This window comes from Hippoglossus stenolepis, chromosome 10, assembly GCF_022539355.2.
Source record: "Hippoglossus stenolepis isolate QCI-W04-F060 chromosome 10, HSTE1.2, whole genome shotgun sequence".
NCBI classification, from domain to species: domain Eukaryota; kingdom Metazoa; phylum Chordata; class Actinopteri; order Pleuronectiformes; family Pleuronectidae; genus Hippoglossus; species Hippoglossus stenolepis.
This window is the reverse complement of record NC_061492.1, coordinates 4616742-4635020: the sequence shown is the minus strand read 5'-3', so window position 1 is coordinate 4635020 and position 18279 is coordinate 4616742. Positions and strand designations below refer to the sequence as shown.

The 18279-nt window shown below is 41.6% G+C and overlaps 3 protein-coding genes across 8 annotated transcripts in view; 2 read left to right on the top strand and 1 right to left on the bottom strand.

Annotated features, from left to right (window-relative positions):
- Window positions 1-704: 704 nt before the first annotated feature.
- LOC118115916 (tetratricopeptide repeat protein 9A) lies at window positions 705-5246 on the bottom strand. The gene is made up of 3 exons (XM_035167140.2): window positions 4462-5246; window positions 3695-3877; window positions 705-1916 (listed from the first exon to the last, which is right to left on the bottom strand). Exons 1-3 carry the CDS (start codon window positions 4967-4969, stop codon window positions 1834-1836), a joined length of 774 nt encoding a protein of 257 aa, XP_035023031.2. The 5' UTR covers window positions 4970-5246; the 3' UTR covers window positions 705-1833.
- A 1721-nt stretch (window positions 5247-6967) lies between these two features.
- med6 (mediator complex subunit 6) lies at window positions 6968-10662 on the top strand. Its single transcript, XM_035169073.2, has 8 exons — window positions 6968-7106; window positions 7768-7927; window positions 8125-8216; window positions 9034-9116; window positions 9237-9345; window positions 9534-9649; window positions 9780-9807; window positions 9941-10662. The coding sequence occupies exons 1-8, from the start codon at window positions 7085-7087 to the stop codon at window positions 10069-10071; spliced, it is 741 nt and encodes a 246-aa protein (XP_035024964.1). The 5' UTR covers window positions 6968-7084; the 3' UTR covers window positions 10072-10662.
- Window positions 10663-12760: 2098 nt separating this feature from the next.
- Window positions 12761-18279, top strand: part of pcnx1 (pecanex 1) — a 33238-nt gene continuing 27719 nt past the window's right edge. For 3 of the 6 annotated variants that reach the window (XM_035167710.2, XM_035167708.2, XM_035167707.2), the window contains exons 1-3: window positions 12764-13128; window positions 14911-15125; window positions 17353-17458. In XM_035167710.2, the coding sequence (XP_035023601.1) occupies window positions 12976-13128; window positions 14911-15125; window positions 17353-17458 (474 nt within the window). In that variant the 5' untranslated portion in view covers window positions 12764-12975. Of the gene's footprint in view, window positions 13129-14910; window positions 15126-17352; window positions 17459-18279 lie in introns of all 6 variants that reach the window. The other 3 variants (XM_035167711.2, XM_035167712.2, XM_035167709.2) reach the window with 2 other exon arrangements.

The following is an 18279-nucleotide window of genomic DNA, read 5'->3' as shown; positions in this document are numbered from 1 at the left end:
AGGTCGGAAATAATACTGATATTGACGGACATGTATTTGCACTGGAACACACTGATTTGAGTAAAATCATAGTAAACAAGCCAATGAGTTCTCGTGTTCTTTCATAAACCTGTTTACTTAATGAATTGAGGACTATGAGAGTTGTTGTGGTTTTAATCACATGTTTATAACAACAATGGATCATCACACCAGAATCACCTGAGTTGACGGAGTTCCAGTTGCACAGGAACAATGTTTACGTTAGCCAGATAGCCATTGTTAGCAAAAACGCATTACGCGGTATTTCATGAATACTAACACCGTACGTGCTAATAAACCGTAAAATCTACTGCTTTCACTATTCACTATATACAGAGCAGCCATCTTGGATTTCGAAGTCGGGGTGGTGAGGTTCTTCCAACCTTCCGAGGCCAAATTCAGACTTGAAGGGACGTTCCAGTTGCAGCTTCCGACTCGGGGATCGGAAATACCGAGCTCCGAGGTTTAATGGAACGCAAAATAAGCTGGTTGAAGCATCTACAGAGCCTCATATTTCCATTATTAGGGTTTGGAGACCAAAAAGCTAATTAAAAAGTGAGCAAATATTGGATTTACAGCCTTGGTTCATTTCTTTCTTTACTCAGACATTCTGCATAATTCTATTTTAGCTTTGAGGAAAATCTGAGTCAAAAATATAAGAAAATGAAGCTTCAGCACCACAAAAATCAATCAATAAACACATTTATTACACACATACCTTTACAGTAAACATACAGTATTTCTTGGTACAGTAAATGCTGTGAATGAAGTGCTTCGTTTTGGCGTTAATAAACACAACTAGCTGACCTCTCCATAATATTTTCTTGCGATTTCTATCAAGTAGCCTATTTACAGTTTGTGATATGTCTCTTTAAGTTCGTACTGCAATTAGCAACCGTGTGCTCCTGATGTCTAAACCAATGCATTTCATGTTAAAAACCTACTTTGTGAAAGCACCATTTGTTAAGATATATTCTAATTATCAAAAAGAATCTTGATCTTTATAATATTTTCAAACTCAAAGTACGGTGACAGAGGTGGAAGTGGTTGTTGCTCACTAACTCTGTGCCATTCGAGAGACATCTTGTGCGAGGGCAGGTGCTAATTTACAGTAACACTCGCCCGCAGACCTGCTGGACCCCCCATGGGCCGTGTTGCTCCTGTCTCTATCACAAGTGTTGGCCTGTATGTGCAATGTTTGGACTGGCAGTGCATCAGTTTGTGATGGTTAAAACATAATCTGGATGGATTCATTCTAGATCCATTTGGTGCGCTGGCCGAGAGACTTCAACACACTGCAGATTAAGGAGGCAAATAGAAACAACACATGCAAATTAAGAAAACAACTTCATCAATTTGATGACAACGGAAAAGACTTCAATAAGTTCATAACATTTTAAGGGTTCCCTGGAAAATGTTCCAGTGTCACTCTCGCTATTTGCAGGGCGTTTCTGTATTTGCATGTGTTGTGACTTTTTGCAGCTCGTTCCTCTATTTGCACTCTGAATTTGCAAGTGTTGTTTCTGTTTGCATGTGTTTTCTTAATTCGCAGTGTGTTGAGCTCTCTCGGCCACCGTAGTTTGGCGGTGTGTAAACAAAAACTCAATATCTGGTACAATTTTTTTTTTTTTAAATGCTTCAAGCACACGTTGGTGAAGTTCAATCACAAAACTGGCAACCGGATGCTGTGCAAAGCAAAAGCAAACATAACACCGCTTCACACCCAGAGCTCTGACTGTTGGTGTGCGAGGTCTGGGTGGCACACAGTCGGGCTTTAAATTCACGACGGGTGAGAAGCCATCAGACAGCGAGTGCTTATGTGGCCTCTTTCTTTTCCCTTTGGGCACTCCGGCGAATCTTCATCTCTGTCAGCTGGATGTAGCGGATGGCATTGGTGTCTGGAAAAACAAAGACAGGAAAAGGCTGATTTATTTCCTGCTCAGAGAGGAAATGTTGCACCAATATGGTCGTAAATCCTCTAAAACAGAACTTAGAATGACGTGCTAAGAGTGGATATGTAGGAAATAAGCTTTGGAAACTGCAACTGCAAAACCCAAACATGTTTATTGTCTGGACACGGAGCCTCGTGCATTTTTAGCTCATCCTGTGTGAAATGGTCTTTTAGAACCAACACTGGAAAGCAATCACATTATCAATTGGATGAAACATTAACAAATATGCAGTTACTGGACATTTTTACGACAACAGCAAAGCACTTGCAAAGATATGAACCAACTGAAGCTCTGTGCTGGAGAAGGGGCCAAAAGCCTTGAGTTTGAGTTTGAGTATGAAATAATTTATCGTTTTCCCAAGGCGATTAATTCCACCTTCACACTTGAAGATTTATGTCAATAAGTCCTTCTCCATCTCTCTAAATAAAGAGTCTATCATTGATCCTCCAGAAGGACTTGCATGCCCTGAAGTACTGCTAAAGAGACCACATCACAAACTTTGTTGTTTAAATCGATGTAAAGTAACACAATCAAAGTGACAAACATCGTTAAATTGGGTGCTTCATCACTGTGATTCCCAGAATGAAACATTAGGGCCCCTGAGCGGTTCCTAATAGATTTATTATCACTCTCCAGATGTTACAGCAGAACAAGAAGCTATAAAATATGTTAATAGTAATATCATGGTTTAAAATAACTTTTAATTATTTTTCTGCATTGCCCGTATTTGCCTTCTTGCCCTGCAAGTGTTTCTCTCCATCAACCGTTCCCTGATTGTTACACGCAGCTTTTCCACTGTTCCCAATCCCCTGATTAGCTTCCCAGCATATGTGCCCATCTCTTTCCTTTAGGCCTTTATACAATGTCGCCGTTGAATCAGCAGACCTGCACCTGAGCTCTTTACCTGCCTCACTTAGCCTTTGTGTACACACTTGCTTCAGGGAGGTCAGCAACGCACCTTCCCGGCTGTGAGATTAGGCTCCAATTTCGGTTTAATCTATTTTTTCTTTGTTTATGTGTGGACATTAAAGGTTCAGTGTGTTGAATCTAGTGACATCTAGTGGTGAGGTTTCACGTTGCAGCTGAATACCCCTCACCTCATCCTCACCTTCCAAACATGGAAGAGATCCTGTGGTGAACTTCAGTTGTCATAAAAACTCAAAAGGTGTTTAGTGTGACCAGTTCAAATTAATGTAAAAAACATGGCGGCCTCCATACAGAGGACCCGCTCCTGATGTAAATATAAAATATTTACATATAAAGGGCCCATTCCAGGGTAAAGAAAACAACAATTCATAAATTTAGATGAAACACACTAGTGACAACATCACTAGGATTATTTTGTATTCTATTTGTGCCTATAGATCCTTTCACCTAAATCTTACACACTGGAACTTTAGAAGAATCCAAATCTGGTGCAGTCCTCCTGTTTATTGCAGCTCATTCATCTCACAATCCACGAACCAGATTAATGGGAATTCAAGGTTTGACACTAGCAGAGGTTGGTTGTCTGATCGACTGCTTTAGTCCAGACTGAAATATCTCAACACCTACTACATTGTCTGCTTTTAATGTTTTAATCCAGCTAGTATCTGAGTGTCCTTGACATAAAAAACATCTGGAGCCCCTGGGTTACAGTTGTGCATGTTTGCCATGGAAAGATAACAATCAGTGCAGTGCGGTCAAGGGGACTATTCAGACACAGCAGCTCTGTGGGTCCTGACCTGATGGCTCCTGTTTGTGTGACTCCTTCAGGTAGTACAGGGCCTTCTGGAAGTCTCCCAGGTGGTAGTAGGCCACTCCAGAGCGGTAGAGAGCTTTGAAGTTCTTCCCTTCCTTGTAAAGCACTTTCAAGCAGTATTCTTTCACTCGCTCGTAGTTCACCAGCTCCATTTGCAAAAGACAGGCTATGGAAAGAGGAAAAGACAATATAGCAAAGACACTGATAACACTGCATGAGCCAATGTTTGGATTTCAATTATACAGCAGAATTACTGATGTTTTTGTCTTGTCGGGCATCAAACCACAATAATAAATAACTAATAATGGTTGATTTGCCAGGATTTGAATAATAATAGTGGATATTAAAAAGAAAGGGGGACGGTGGAGTAAGCCTAAGAATGACTCATGCTCTTTATGAATCATGCATGAGCTTTGGAGTATCCCTATATTATTTCTGTAGTGTGTGTGTGTGTGTGTGTGTGTGTGTGTGTGTGTGTGTGTGTGTGTGTGTTTCTCTTTGTGTGTGTGCATGTCTATCTATAGTTATGAGGGCCAATTTTGGTTCAATACTATAATTGTGAGGACATTTTGGCTGTTTTTATTTTAGGTTAGGGTTAGGGTAAGGGGGTAGGGAATGTATTATGTCAATGTATGTGTGTGCGTGTGTGTGTGTGTGTGTGTGTGTGCGTGTGTGTGTGTGTGTGTGTGTGTGCGTGCGTGCGTGCGTGCGTGTGTGTGTGTGCGTGTGCGTGTGCGTGTGGAACCTCACCGGCCAGGCTGTTGTAACACTCCAGCTCTGCGTTCTCCATGGCCCCCTTCTGCTCGTCTGTCAGGGTGCTGGACTTGCTGAAGGTTGGCAGGAGGGGGGACGGGGGCTTGGAGCCGGTGTCCGGGTCTCCCAGCACCCTGCACAGCCCCTTGATCTCCAGCAGAGCGCGGTGGTACTTGCCGATCGCCTCCCGGTACTTCTTATCCTTGTAGCACTGGGTGCCCTGGCACTTGAAGTCCAGCGCGCGCCTCACGACGTCCGCGGGCTCGTTGTGAGACGGCTGCTTCCACATCGACCCACCATGATGCCTCTGCTGGAGCTGCTGCTGCTGGTGTCTGGCATCTTTGGACCGGCTGCTGCCGCTGCTGCTGCTGCTGCCGCTGCCGCTGCCGCTGCTGCTGCTGCTGGGAGGCGGCGCGCACTGCTGGAGCCTCGGGGAGCCGCCGCCGCCGCTGCTGTCTCTGCCGCCCTCCATCCTGCCTTCGTGCCCGGCCGGGATCACGCTCATTTCGACGGTATCACTGTGCGTTAGTATCAGAGCTGTGATCTCGCTGCAGGCTCCTTCACTGCATCCTCTCGGCCGCAGAGTCGCGTCCTCGCCTCGCTGGTGTCGCAGCTACGTCTCCTCTGTGCGCAACCGTGAGCGACGCGCGCTGGAGCCTCTTCTCGTGTTTGTCCCTGTGACGCGCCGATTGGTCGATAAACACGCAGACGTCGCTCCCGCTGGGCTCATCGAGCAGGAAGAGCAGAGCTGAGATTGAATTATCCGTTTATTTGGAGATAATCTCATCGTCCGTCTGCACACGCTGTTCCATGTGAAAGGGTTGCTTTGATTTTATTTTTAAGGGATCCATTTTTGGGGAGGATTTTACCAGAGAAAATAGTCCTGCCTCAATATCTCAATATATTCTGTGTTCCTTTTATTGTAGTCCGTTATAATTGTACTTCATCATTATTAAAAACAGTCTTAGTTGTTATCTATCTATCTATCTATCTATCTATCTATCTATCTATCTATCTATCTATCTATCTATCTATCTATCTATCTATCTATCTATCTATCTATCTGTCTGTCTGTCTGTCTGTCTGTCTATCTATCTATCTATCTATCTGTCTATCTGTCTATCTGTCTATCTATCTATCTATCTATCTATAATCCACCTATCTATCTATCTATCTATCTATCTATCTATCTATCTATCTATCTATCTATCTATCTATCTATCTATCTATCTATCTATCTATCTATCTATCTATCTATCTATCTATCTATCTATCTATCTATCTATCTTTCTATCTATCTATCTATCTATCTATCTATCTATCTATCTATCTATCTATCACCTCCACTTAGATGAATGGAGATCATGTCTTTCTTGTTGACTGCTCAGCCACAACAGTCACACTCATGATGGGCTGTAGCCTCTAATGCAGCATGATGTCATTCACGTGTGTGCAGGGTCATAATGGTGGTACCAGTCAGTACTAGTCAGGGTTCGGGGGAGGCAGCCAGGTGATGACTCAGGTCGCCCACTTTGCTCTGACACGACATCTCCTCATTTTGACTGTTGTTTTATCAACATGGCTGAATGTGTGTGAGCTTGTTTACCCACCAAGCTCAGATCCATCTGTCCTGTCACACTCACAGGGCAGTGACCTCAGCTGTCTGGGTGTGTCTCTGGAATTTCAGCACTCTGGAGCAAATGCTGCTCAAAAATAAAAGACCGTGGACCATGAGAGCTATTAAATGTGACTGGTTGCATAATGCTGCGTCATTTCATTGGGTTCCAGATAAGAGATTTGTGGTCATGCCCACATGCTCAAATAAAACATTTCTTTATTACAATTCAGTGTAATGATTTCTATGAAATGAACAATATTGCCAAATTAGGTGGAAGAATTACCACTTGATTTAGGCGAGGCGATTGTGAATCAAAATGTACGTGGTGGGAATAGTTAGAGGTATGGAGACCATTTACTTCAGTAGAAGTACAAATAGCAAAATGTAGATGTTCATTAAATGTAAAAGTACTGCATTCAAAGTTATGTAAAAAACAAACAAAGGCAAACACGTGTAATCAGTGATTAAAGTATTCAATGGAAAAATGTGAGTATAATACTATTATTAATATCATAACATTAGTACTGATTCATTCTTGTACACACTGTTCAAATGTTACATGAGGTGCAGATACATTATAACTATGTTAAACAGAGCTGCAACGAATGAATATATTAATTATTGACTAATATTTGTTTTCTTAATTAATCAGCCAGTTGTTTGGTTTTTAACAATTAAGAAAATACATGATATATAATGAAAATATAATTTTTCCATTACATTTACTTATGGCCCACATTCACAATACTTGTGATTCATCCAACCAAATGTCTAAACTTCAAAAAACAATGATATGAAAATAATAATGTATGTTATTTATTATAAATAATTGCTTGAGTTACTTCTACCACTGTGAAAAATAATAAATAAGTCTTCCTTGTGTCTTTTCTACTTTGATTTATAGACTTTTATTCAAATTAAACCATTAAGTCTACGTCATCAAACTGCGACCTAAAGCAGGAGCATGAGGACGTCATCTTCGTGAGACGCTTTGTTGTCATCATGTCGGCGGTGGATTTCAGAGGTAGAGAAATCTGACTTTTAGTGTTTGTTAGAAATAATGTGACCGTTTTTTCACGTAATGATATTTAACAAGTTAATATGTTACGTGTTATATTTGAACCTTTTTAGATAAAACTGTTATAAATCCTCTGTCGGTAGCTTTCAAGTGAGTGCTAACCTCGAAGCTAACGTTAGCAACGATTAGCATCTTTGATTCAGTTAACTTTACAGTCGCTGACAGCTCCGTTAGTTTTACAAACAAAATGAAGTCGTTATTTAATACAGAGTCATTTCATTCATACTGACCTGTCTGGTTCTGTCATTGTTGGGTAGTTGGTGCTAACTGATGGTTAACTAGTCGTCAGTGGTGGCTAACCCGAGGTGTACAGAGAGAAAACAACTCAACACTAACTCACCTTTTATTTACAAACACTTACATAACACATAAATGAATCAATAACCACTAATATCAAAACAAGCTAAATAAACTGGAATTTCGTTAAACCCTAAATGAAGCTAGTTTTTATCATGATTCCTAAAACTCAGTCATACCTTCAAATTTCAGCGTATGATGATGATGATGGTGGTGATGTATAAAACTGATGTGGTTGTTGCAAATGTACTAAACTGAACTTCCTCCAGTCCAGTGTACATCAGTGTAACTTTGTCATTTTGTTTTGCAGACAACCTTCTGGGGATATCCTGGGTGGACAGCGGCTGGGTGCCCATTCTCAATCCTGGCAATGTGCTGGACTATTTCTCTGAGAGGAGCAACCCCTTCTACGACCGAACCTGCAATAATGAGGTCGTGAAGATGCAGCGTCTCACTCTGGAACATCTAAAGTAAGTTCATCTTTCACACGTTTCATAAATACAAATAAAACAACAAGTAGTAAAGGGGGTAATCTGTGAGTACTGTGTGTTTCTAGCAAACAGCTGCTGATCAAGTTGCAAAAATACATGTTCAGTACATAACTGCAGAGTTGTAATGTGACATTTGCGAAATATAAAGCAAATAATACTGTTTCTGTCGTTTTCAGTCAGATGGTGGGAGTGGAGTACATTCTTCTTCACGCTCAGGAGCCAATTCTTTACATAATCCGCAAACAACAGAGGCAGTCGCCAACACAAGGTGAGCAGTGTAGCATCGGATTAAAGTGTCAATAAAGAATTAAACTGTGGCAAACTGATGCGTCAGTGGACAACGTGCATGACACATAACAGAAGAAATTATTAAACTTAACAGTGACTGAACAAATGAGTCCTTTCTATCAATATCCATCGACATGAATGAGGTCACTGTTAACGAAATACTGTGTCTGGTCTACGGGTGCAATGATTCTCAAAATCCATCATTCGACTCAGACATCAGTTCTTTTAGAAAGTCACGCAAAGCAGAAGAAAAGTTACTAAACTTTACAAACTCTGCAAAAGACAATATATATAAATATTGCTCAACAGAACAGGCATTTTCAGCCGATGCAGGAAGCTCTGCAGACGCACATCTGCGTTTCCTGGCTGCAAAATCGTTAATTAAGTAAGTCATCATATGACTGTATTTCCTTGTTTAAATACCAGTACTGTACAGTATGAAGCTGTGCATCTTCCTCTAGCTCTCTCTAGCTCTCTCTTGCTCTCTCTTGCTCTCTCTCTCGCTTCCCCTCTCTGTCTCTCTCCCACATGTGTGGTTGTGGAGGGAGACTTGTCGCGGTTCCATCTTCTGGAATTGCAACTGGAAACTGTGGTTTCGGTCTCGGTTTGATGATCGTTACAGCCCTAGTCTGGACCTTTCATAATGTCTGGAAGAGTTAACATTTAGAACTGCTATTTTAGTTTTAATTAATGCCAGTGATAGATTTGTGATTCTTCATTCATGACTGACAGTAAATAAACAAATGTTCTTGTGGAAGATCTAATATCCTCCCCTGCTGTATGCATTCATCCTCCAGTGATACCTTTTGCTGACTACTACATCATAGCAGGAGTGGTGTATCAGGCCCCAGACCTGGGAACAGTGATCAGCTCCAGAGCGGTGAGGGTTTATAAAATGATCATATAAAGTAACCTTGGAAGAGTGAAGGAGAGGATATTGGTGTGTGTGTGGGATCGATTGTGGTTTTACTGTGAGTGACATGAATTCTATCTCTTTTAGTTGTCTGCAGTCCATGGAATCCAGTCAGCGTTTGATGAAGCCATGTCATATTGCCGCTACCACCCATCCAAAGGATACTGGTGGCACTTTAAGGACCAGGAGGAGCGAGGTGAAGTTTCACCATTAAAACTATTTTTAGTTTTGACATCTTTGTGGTTCTCCTATTGACAGTGGAATAGATTCTGTAGCAGCATCACAGATAGAATCCAGAGCTATGACGACGCTCTGATGACGCTAGTTGTAATTTTGCGATGATGACTTTTCCCAAGCTTTGATTGACAAAATGCTTTATTACAGAAAAAAACAAACCTAAGTCAAAGAAGAAAGAGGAACAGAGTTCATTGTTTCAGAGGCACCGTGTAGACACACTCCTTTTGGATCTCAGGTCAAAATTTCCACCAACATTTTACCAGGTACAGTTACACTGACTCAAAACAGCTGTTGTTGTTGAATCTTTTTGGTCTGTTCATTTAAAATACAAATTACTTCATCATAATGTGATGGGATCCAGGTAATAATGTGGTTTCCTTTCTGTAATTTCAGCCTAAGCCGGGTGAGAAGCCAATTCCAGGTATGATCCTAAAGTCATTATAATGTGTATACTTCAATGCTTGTTTAAGGCTTTATCGTAGATGTATGAGATTGAAATCCAGTATCCACAAATTCCACTATTTTTCCCATAAAGGTGTGTTCTTATGTTGCAGTTGAGGTGAAAAAGGAGCCTGAACCTCCGGCAGAAACTGTAAAACAAGAGGAGAGGGAACCGGCCACAAAGTCCTCCGCCACAGCTCCACCGAGCAAACCTCCTCCTGAGAAGAGAGCAAGGCTCCAGTGACTGCTACACCATCATCCCACTGCGTGACGATGGAGCAATGCAGTGAAACGTCCGATAGCGCAAGCTGAAAAAAAAGATAAAGATTATTTCTGTTCCCCTTCAAAACTGGACGATGGTTTACCACTTCGCTCGTTTGATCACTTTACAGCATACTGAGAAAGAACTGGCACAAAAAAAGTGTCAGTTGCTTCCCTTGGTGCCAGGATTACTTTTACACTGTAACCTTAGTCTCGTATACTTGATAGGTTTGACGTCACAGACCATTCAGGCAGCTGCACTACGAACAGGGGGTTAACTGTTTGATGTCAGCAGGCGTTTCACAGTGGATGAGGTTTTATTGACGATAAGCTGATATCATCGGTTTCAGTTTACTGCTGACATCAGCTTAATGTTTCTGTTGTAGTGACTTCAGAGAACCGTTTAATTCCATTTTCTGCTTCCCAGCGAGATGTGTCACGATGCATCAGCTCATCTGAAAGACAAAAAGCTCCTTAAACCCGGCGCCTCTTTAATTGCAAACCCTTTCATCTGTTCTTGAGAGAAATATTCTACTTTCTTGTGTTTTTGTATTAAAATGAATCAGCTCTTGTATCCTTGTGTGTTTAATTGATGAAAAGTAATTTGTTTGATCAGTTTTTCATGTTTTGACCCATGATGAACAACTCTACTCAAAATACTGAGTGGAGTTGTGGATACATCTATCTCTGACTCTTTATAACACCTCATTAGTCTGTTTGCAGATGGAAAGAAAAGCATTACGTTTATTCCCTGCTCTTATCCCACTTTGGAACATGAGTACGCAAATCAAATGTGATCATTTTCAGTGGTGAAATGTAACTACTCCAACTAATGTGTATAAGTACAATTGAAAGGTACCTCTACTTTAACTAATTCCTGTTTATGTTACTTAATATTTATACACCATCACATTTCAGATCGAAGTTTTGTACGTTTTCTCCTCTACAGATGTTTGACAGCTGTAAATTTTACATAACAGTAAATTCAGCTTTTTGGCTTATCGTTTCTAGTTGGGGTCCCTTGTCATGTTTCAGATGGTTACGATTTGTCTTCAGCTCCAACAAAGAATGATTTCCCCCCCAAACCTCTCAGGTAGCTTCATCAAAAAAGAAACACTGCTATTAGTCTAATTATTCACAACAAAATAAAGACAACTGAAGCATAAGTACAAAAGGATGAATGTGTTTTTGATTCTATCCTGCTTCATCGATCATCTCACAACCTATCTGGGTACCAACTGGAAGGAGGCTGACCATTATAGGTTGGGAACCACTGGATTAAACCACCAAAACTGAATATATAATATAAGAGTTTAAATGAGCTCCACATCAAACTACAGCTGCTACTCTAATGTATTCCTTCTCCGTTTTGAACATGGATTGTCTTATTCTAATGTCTTTCACTGGAATTTGAGATTACCACATAATTTTTTGTTTGATTTTGATTTATCATATATATTCTTTTGGTTTTTCCTCCACCTCTCGATGGTTTTCCTCATCTTTGTGAAAGCAACATTTACAATGGGAGGTTTTCTCCAGCAGGTGTCAACATTTGGTCACTTTTGGTCGCATCGTCCCAATAACACGTTACTTCACACATCTGTGCATCACAGTTGAGTCTTGTTGAGGTCAAACACGCAGTTTATCTTCCTCCCTTTTTGCAATAAATAAAAATTTATAATTTATATAATAATTATGTTGATTTGATTTGGCGTATGTAGGTGTATGAGTTTGTATATATGTACAAATATATATATAGTCTTATTTTTATTTATATTGTATTTATTATTACATATATTTTTGTACATTGTATACAATATGGAGCACAGGTAAAACATATATTTATAGATAAAGGAAGCAAGTTAAGTATAAGGCAATTATTAATTAAAGGTTCAGTATGTAAGATTTAGGTGAAAGGATCTATTGGCAGAAATTGAATATAAAATAATACTAGTGATGTTTTAACTAGTGTGTTTCACCTAAATTGTATGAATTGGTGTTTCTTTACCCTAGAATGGGACCTTTCTATTTAAATACTTTATATTTACATCGGAAGTGGGTCCTCTCTACGGAGGCCGCCATGTTTTTTACACTAGCTTCACCACTAGATGTCACTAAATTCTACACTATGAACCCTTTAATAACTGAGTTGAAATAAGTTATTCTCACTCCTTTTTGAATATGTAAATGTGTTTGATTATATTTCTTATACTTTTGTCTGTTTAGTTTTTTCACTTGTTTGTACAATTTCTCCTTTTTGTTGTTTACATGTCTGAAATAAACAGAAATGAATGAATGCATGAACAGTCGCTCAGAGAAGATGTATTTTCACAAAGACACAGACAGACAAATGGAATTGGGTGGATCATAATATCATACTTTATTTTAATTTTTTTTATTTAAAAAGAGGAACAGAACAAGAAACAATATACATATAAATCATGTGTAGAATTTAAAGATATTCAAAGTTTTAACAGCCTTTTGGTTGGATTACATATTGTTCAACATCTTTCTGGGGAAAAAAATAAAACAATATCAAATTTATTTTATATTCATCATATCTTCTTTTAACAAAAACAAATTCCAACATTTCCCCCCAAAAATAATAAATGATCGAGGGTATTTTATTTTCTCGCCGCTTCCTTGCTACCGTTTAGCGAAGCCGCGAAGAAGAAGCGGCCTCTCGCAGGGCGTGGTGGGATAGCAGTCTCCTCGCTGGAGGACTGGAAACGCTGGCTGGCTGCAGAGAAGATGGCTGCGCGGGGGATTTTCAGGCCAGTGTCTGGGAGCAGAGCGGCGTTTGTCACGTCCTCCGGCCGCTAGCCGAGCGTGTCAGCCCGGCCGCGTCGCCCGCTCGGTTCTCGTCGGAACGGGGGATCGAACCAACATGGGCTCGCAGACCCTGCAGATCCTCAGGCAGGGGGTCTGGGCTTCGATCACAGGCGGGTGGTACTACGACCCGGACCAGAACACATTCGTCAACGCGTTGCACCTCTACACCTGGCTGTTCCTGCTATGCTTCCCCTTCACCCTCTACATGGTGAGCCTCCCTCTTCCTCCATCGCTTCGTTACCAAAGTCTTCTATTCGTCGTTAACTGTTTTTATTTGTCCTCCCTCCCCCCCACCCCCCCACCACACAAACCAAGTGTCCGCTCCGTTAGCTGCCACCGGATACTTAACGGTGCGCCCCTGTCTATTATCTGGAGCGATGCGATGTAGAACACGTCTCTGTGAACTAACGGGACACGCTTGGAAAAAGCATCAACAGAACCCGGTGCTGGTCCGGTTCTCCGGCGGATGCGCCTCCTCCAGGTGCTCGGCAGGGAACAGATCCCCCTTCGAATCGTCTGTTATTGGAAAGTGCACCGTCCGTCAACTAGATTGGACCAGGGTGCTCTTATTGTGGAGATTCCCCGTGTTTACGGTTAAAATCCGTCGGGCTATTAGCACAGGCACTGAGTTAATTCTCCCCCCCCCCTCTCCTCTCTCCTCTCTTGTTGTCTTCTTGTTTTGCTCCTGTCGCTTGTGATTTGTGCTTCCACCAGTTTTGTGAGGGGAAGCAGCCAGCTGTGACTGCAGGAGCACAGCTGGCTGCAGGGGGACGGAAGTGAAGACTGAAGGAAACACTGAGGACTCAAGTTTGTTCACTTCATTAGTCACGAGGGGCTTTTTTTTGTTTTTTTGTTTTGTTTGCTCTCTAGAGGAGAAGCTCTGTGTTTACTTCTGTCCTCTAAACTGCCCGGAAAGGTCTTCACACACACACATACACACACACATCACTCGCAGTCCACCTCTGCATGTGACTTGTGGACCAGCTGTATAAATCCAGATGTGCTACACAGATGCCACCTCTCTCAACGTCCTCATGTTGCCTGCTCAGCACTTACTCACCTTCTATATTAGGAGGATGTCAGATGTTTCATATTGGTTTGTGGCTTCCGTTCTATTCCGGGAGTGGAATATGTTATGTCGGTCAGGTCTGTGGTTCATATCGAGCCACAGGTTTAAAAACTGCAGACAGATGCAGGGGGGTGGTGGGTGGGGGGGGGGCTGTCTCAAGGACAAGAGAGACGCAGCAGCTCAGACACCTTGTTGTGGGACACACTGATGCCTGGTGGCAGCCTCTGTCCGTTTTTCTATATGCGAGGCTGAAATCTGAATGCAGCAGTTCTCACACTGCCGGTGCGCAGCATAAATAATTGGTGCAATAATGTGTTAAGCTGCAGGTTCGATTCCAACAAACACCGGGGCAGCGGTTAGAGATTTAACTCATGATCAATTAATCTGCTGGCTACTCTTTTCATTGATGCGATTAATTGTTTAATCTATGAAGCATTAAAACATTAATTGAGCTAATGGTGATGCTTTTTAAATGTCTTCCCCAAAACTGCCAAATATTAAGTTTACAATGACAAATACAAGCTTTTGTGAGGCTGATATCATACTTGCTTGAAAAATTAGCCAACCATTCCTTATCTATACTGCTTATCCTGTGGTGGGGGGGAGCTGGAGTCAATCCTAACTGACATTGTGCGAGAGGCGTGGTTCACCCTGGACAGGCTGCCAGTGTATTCCAGGGCCAACACACAGAAACAAACAACTGTTTACTCTCACATTCACTGAGGCATTAATCTGTCAACCTGTTGTCATTTTGTCATTTTGTCATTTTGGATAAATAAGTGAGTAAGAAGAACAGCCTTTTGAAAATGGGGCACCAGGCAATCTATTTCTAAATATGAATTACAGCCTAATAAACCCATCAATCTGTTCCCTCTACAATATCATATATAAACAAATTTCCTCTTCTTTGTCTAATCCCAGGCCCTGCCGCCAACCATGGTGATCGTGGGAATCTACTGTGGTGTGATTGCTGCCATGTTCCTGCTGCTGAAGACGGTGAATTACCGCCTCCACCATGCCCTGGATGAGGGGGAGGTGGTGGAACACCAGGCCAAGGAGAGTCAGGGCAGCAGAGGCGGCACTGAGGGGGCTAATGATGGAGGCATCACTCGTCGGGAGGACAGCAATGGCCCCGGGTGAGTTCCTGTCTCGTAACACAGACCAATAGTGCATCTGATATCTGGAAACGTGGGACAAAATCGCATCATGAGTGTGACTCAGCTGCTGAGATGATGAGGTATTCCGAGAAGACTGTGTAGTAGGTCTGGGGGCGTCATGCTTCCTGATCAGTGATCTCATGGAGCGTGGTCGCGGAGGGAAATCGTGTCAGTTAAAGGTTTAATCTGGAGCTGAGGTCAAAGGTCCTGTTGTCCAGTGGTGAAGTGTCAAAGGACACAGGCTGCGACAAGGAAAATCAATATGTTGCTTTAAAAAGCTTCAAGATGTGAGAAGTCACGCCGAGCTGTAACAGCAGCTGTAACGATGGTGACAGCGACTTTAGTCAGGTTTGATCATGTAGACATACTTTTCATGTAGTCGAAAGGCATTTAGTTATTTACCTGTTAAAATACATTTCATATGGTTGGTGTTAAATGAGTTTTAATGTTTTAAAATACGATACAAGATCACCGTCTGCCTTTGACACCGAAAGCTGTTCTCTGTAGATTGTTCTCTGCTAAGCAAACAGAAGCACTGTTTACATTCAGTGTTTCTCACCAAAACACAAACTGTGTATCTTCGAGGGCGAACAAATGAATTTCCTTTCCCACAAAGTATTCGCTGGCCTCTTGCTGTGTTTCATGATGCGTTACCACCTCCTGTAAACGATCGGCAGGAATGTACATCGTGTTGCTCACGTTCTTTTTTTTGCACAAAAACAAACAAACACTGAGCCCACTCACAAAACATTGCTCCAGAACGCAACTACGTGGTCAAAAAAAATGTAATTTCCTTTTGTGTTGTAGATGTGCTCTCTGCCCAAGATGCTATTGTTATCTTTTATCACTGTATTAACTGTGTCCGTACCAGTGCGTGTGTAGCCCCATTGATATGAGCTCAGACAATTACATGACACAACTTGCTTGACCTTTTTCTCGCACAGTTTCCTTTTGTAGAGCAGATGATGCAATTGTGATTTGGGATTACTGGCATGGAGTAAATATATAAATAGTTTATTAATTGGGGAATATGCACATTAGAGTTATTCATCGGCTAAAAATGCTTGTGAAAATAAACTTTAAAAGATAAATACTTATATCCTGATTGGACGATTCTGCTCAGTTGTCTTGATTTGTCTTGAAACCTAAAATATTCTTAATGCACAATGCTACAGCTACATGCTAATGATACCTTAATAATGGTAATTCATGAGCACATTAGTATGATGGTCATGTTTAGTGTGATCATTGCTTTGCAGGACTCAGCTGGCTCCTGTTTCAACTAACACAATGAAACAACAACAACATTAACAGCTGATGATGAATTATACAAGTTGAAAAAGTAATTTACATTGATCATGTCACGTACTGTAACGTATCACAAAGTATGAAACAGTGCAGTACCCCGACTCTGAATGCCAGTCTCTCTCCTTTTTTGTAGTTAAACTCTTTTTCAGAAGGAACAAAAGTCAGTGAGGTTGTTGCGTTTTACTGCCCGGGACTCGAAGAGGTGACTCATATACACATTCCAGCGGGAGCGCTTAGCAGGACGCTGAGGGGAAAGGCAACAAGAAAAATGAGAGCTCTCAACCACAGTGAGCAGCTTTGCCCACACATCTGGAGTTACATTCCAGGTTGTTTGAGTTTACAGTGGAGCAGGCGACTCGAGCTGAAGTCGATCAAGGTGTTTTTTGCCCCTCGTCCTATTTTTCCAGTCTCAATTCATCGGAGTTTCGTGATGTAATTCATTACTCGGGCCGTTTGTGTTGTGGTTTGATCCATTACGAAACGTTTTTTGGCATAAGGAAATGATTTATAGACAATCCCTGGCAAGTCGTTTGTTTCAACATACCAACTGGTTAAACAAGCACGTCCGGGCTAAATATAGGCTCGGGAGAAAATCTAAATGGATGCTTACATCTGTTTTTGGTCCTTCACTTGAGTTTCAATCTCCATATAAAGGATGTAAAATACAAGTATGTTTAATAAAGTTTCATGATGTGATTTTCCTTGAACTGATTCAGTTTGACTGAATGTAGAGAAGCAGGTTAAATGTCACGTACCAGGCCTGAGACTATCAGCGATCTGAGCAGGATGAACAGCACATGTTGCTCTGAACCATTCATTTATTAATTCAGATTTGAGGGAGCGACGGCACTGTGTCTGTGCTGCTAATACAAGTGTGTGTTTGTGTGTGTGTGTCCAGGGACCCTGGAGGGGGTATTGAGATGGCAGAGTTCATCAGGCAAGAGACTCCGCCAGTGGACTGCAGTTCCAGGAACTCCTATATTGGGATGGAGTCTAACCAGCAGGTAAGCAGAGCACTGGTTTGCTGCAGCCTGCAGACTAAACTGGGCTGAATATAATACGATCCAACCCCATCCCCTCCTTCTTTTTTAGACAGAGTAGGTAAATATACCTGAATATAATACAAGTAATCTTGTTCTTTTATTTAGAATAAAATACAGCATGAAGCCCATTTAACCAAACAGTAAATCTTGTTTCTACAAAGTCAGCTTCTGTGTGGTTTGTGTCCAAAATGTCTCCATATTTAATGACCCTGTGGCGACCTGATAGCTGAACGGTGAAGGCGTGTATCATATGGGCGTTGTTGCAGGTCTCTGGTTCGACTCCCGGCCGACCATTTACCTCACGTCATACTCCTCCTCTCCCTACGCCTCCTGTCTCTCTACTGCCACCATTTAATAATGGAAGTAGCAACCTACTTCAGAGGTGCCCTGTGGAACATCCTTGTAAACAAACAAAAGTTACGATCTACATCCAGTGTTACTCGACTTAAACCTGTGGCTCAATCCTTATCTAAGTGCGTTTACTTCCTCTTAGGACCTTTGCAAAGCTGATTTTCTTAAATGCTTTAACATTGTTAGCGTCCATGTTTACTAGCTAGCACTCTTCTTCTTTGCCATTGTTGGTGCATCGCTGCATTTATTCAGCCATTTCCGTCACCTGTTGATACTGTTGATGCCCGTTCGCCATGTCAACGCAGTGTTTCCCATTAATTATCTTGACCCTTGATATTCTACAAACCTAAGAGATCTCTAACTCTGTGTTTTGCTCCATTTCTTCATTGAGTAACTTTGTGTAGCGTAGTTTTTGCATCATCCTGTTGCCT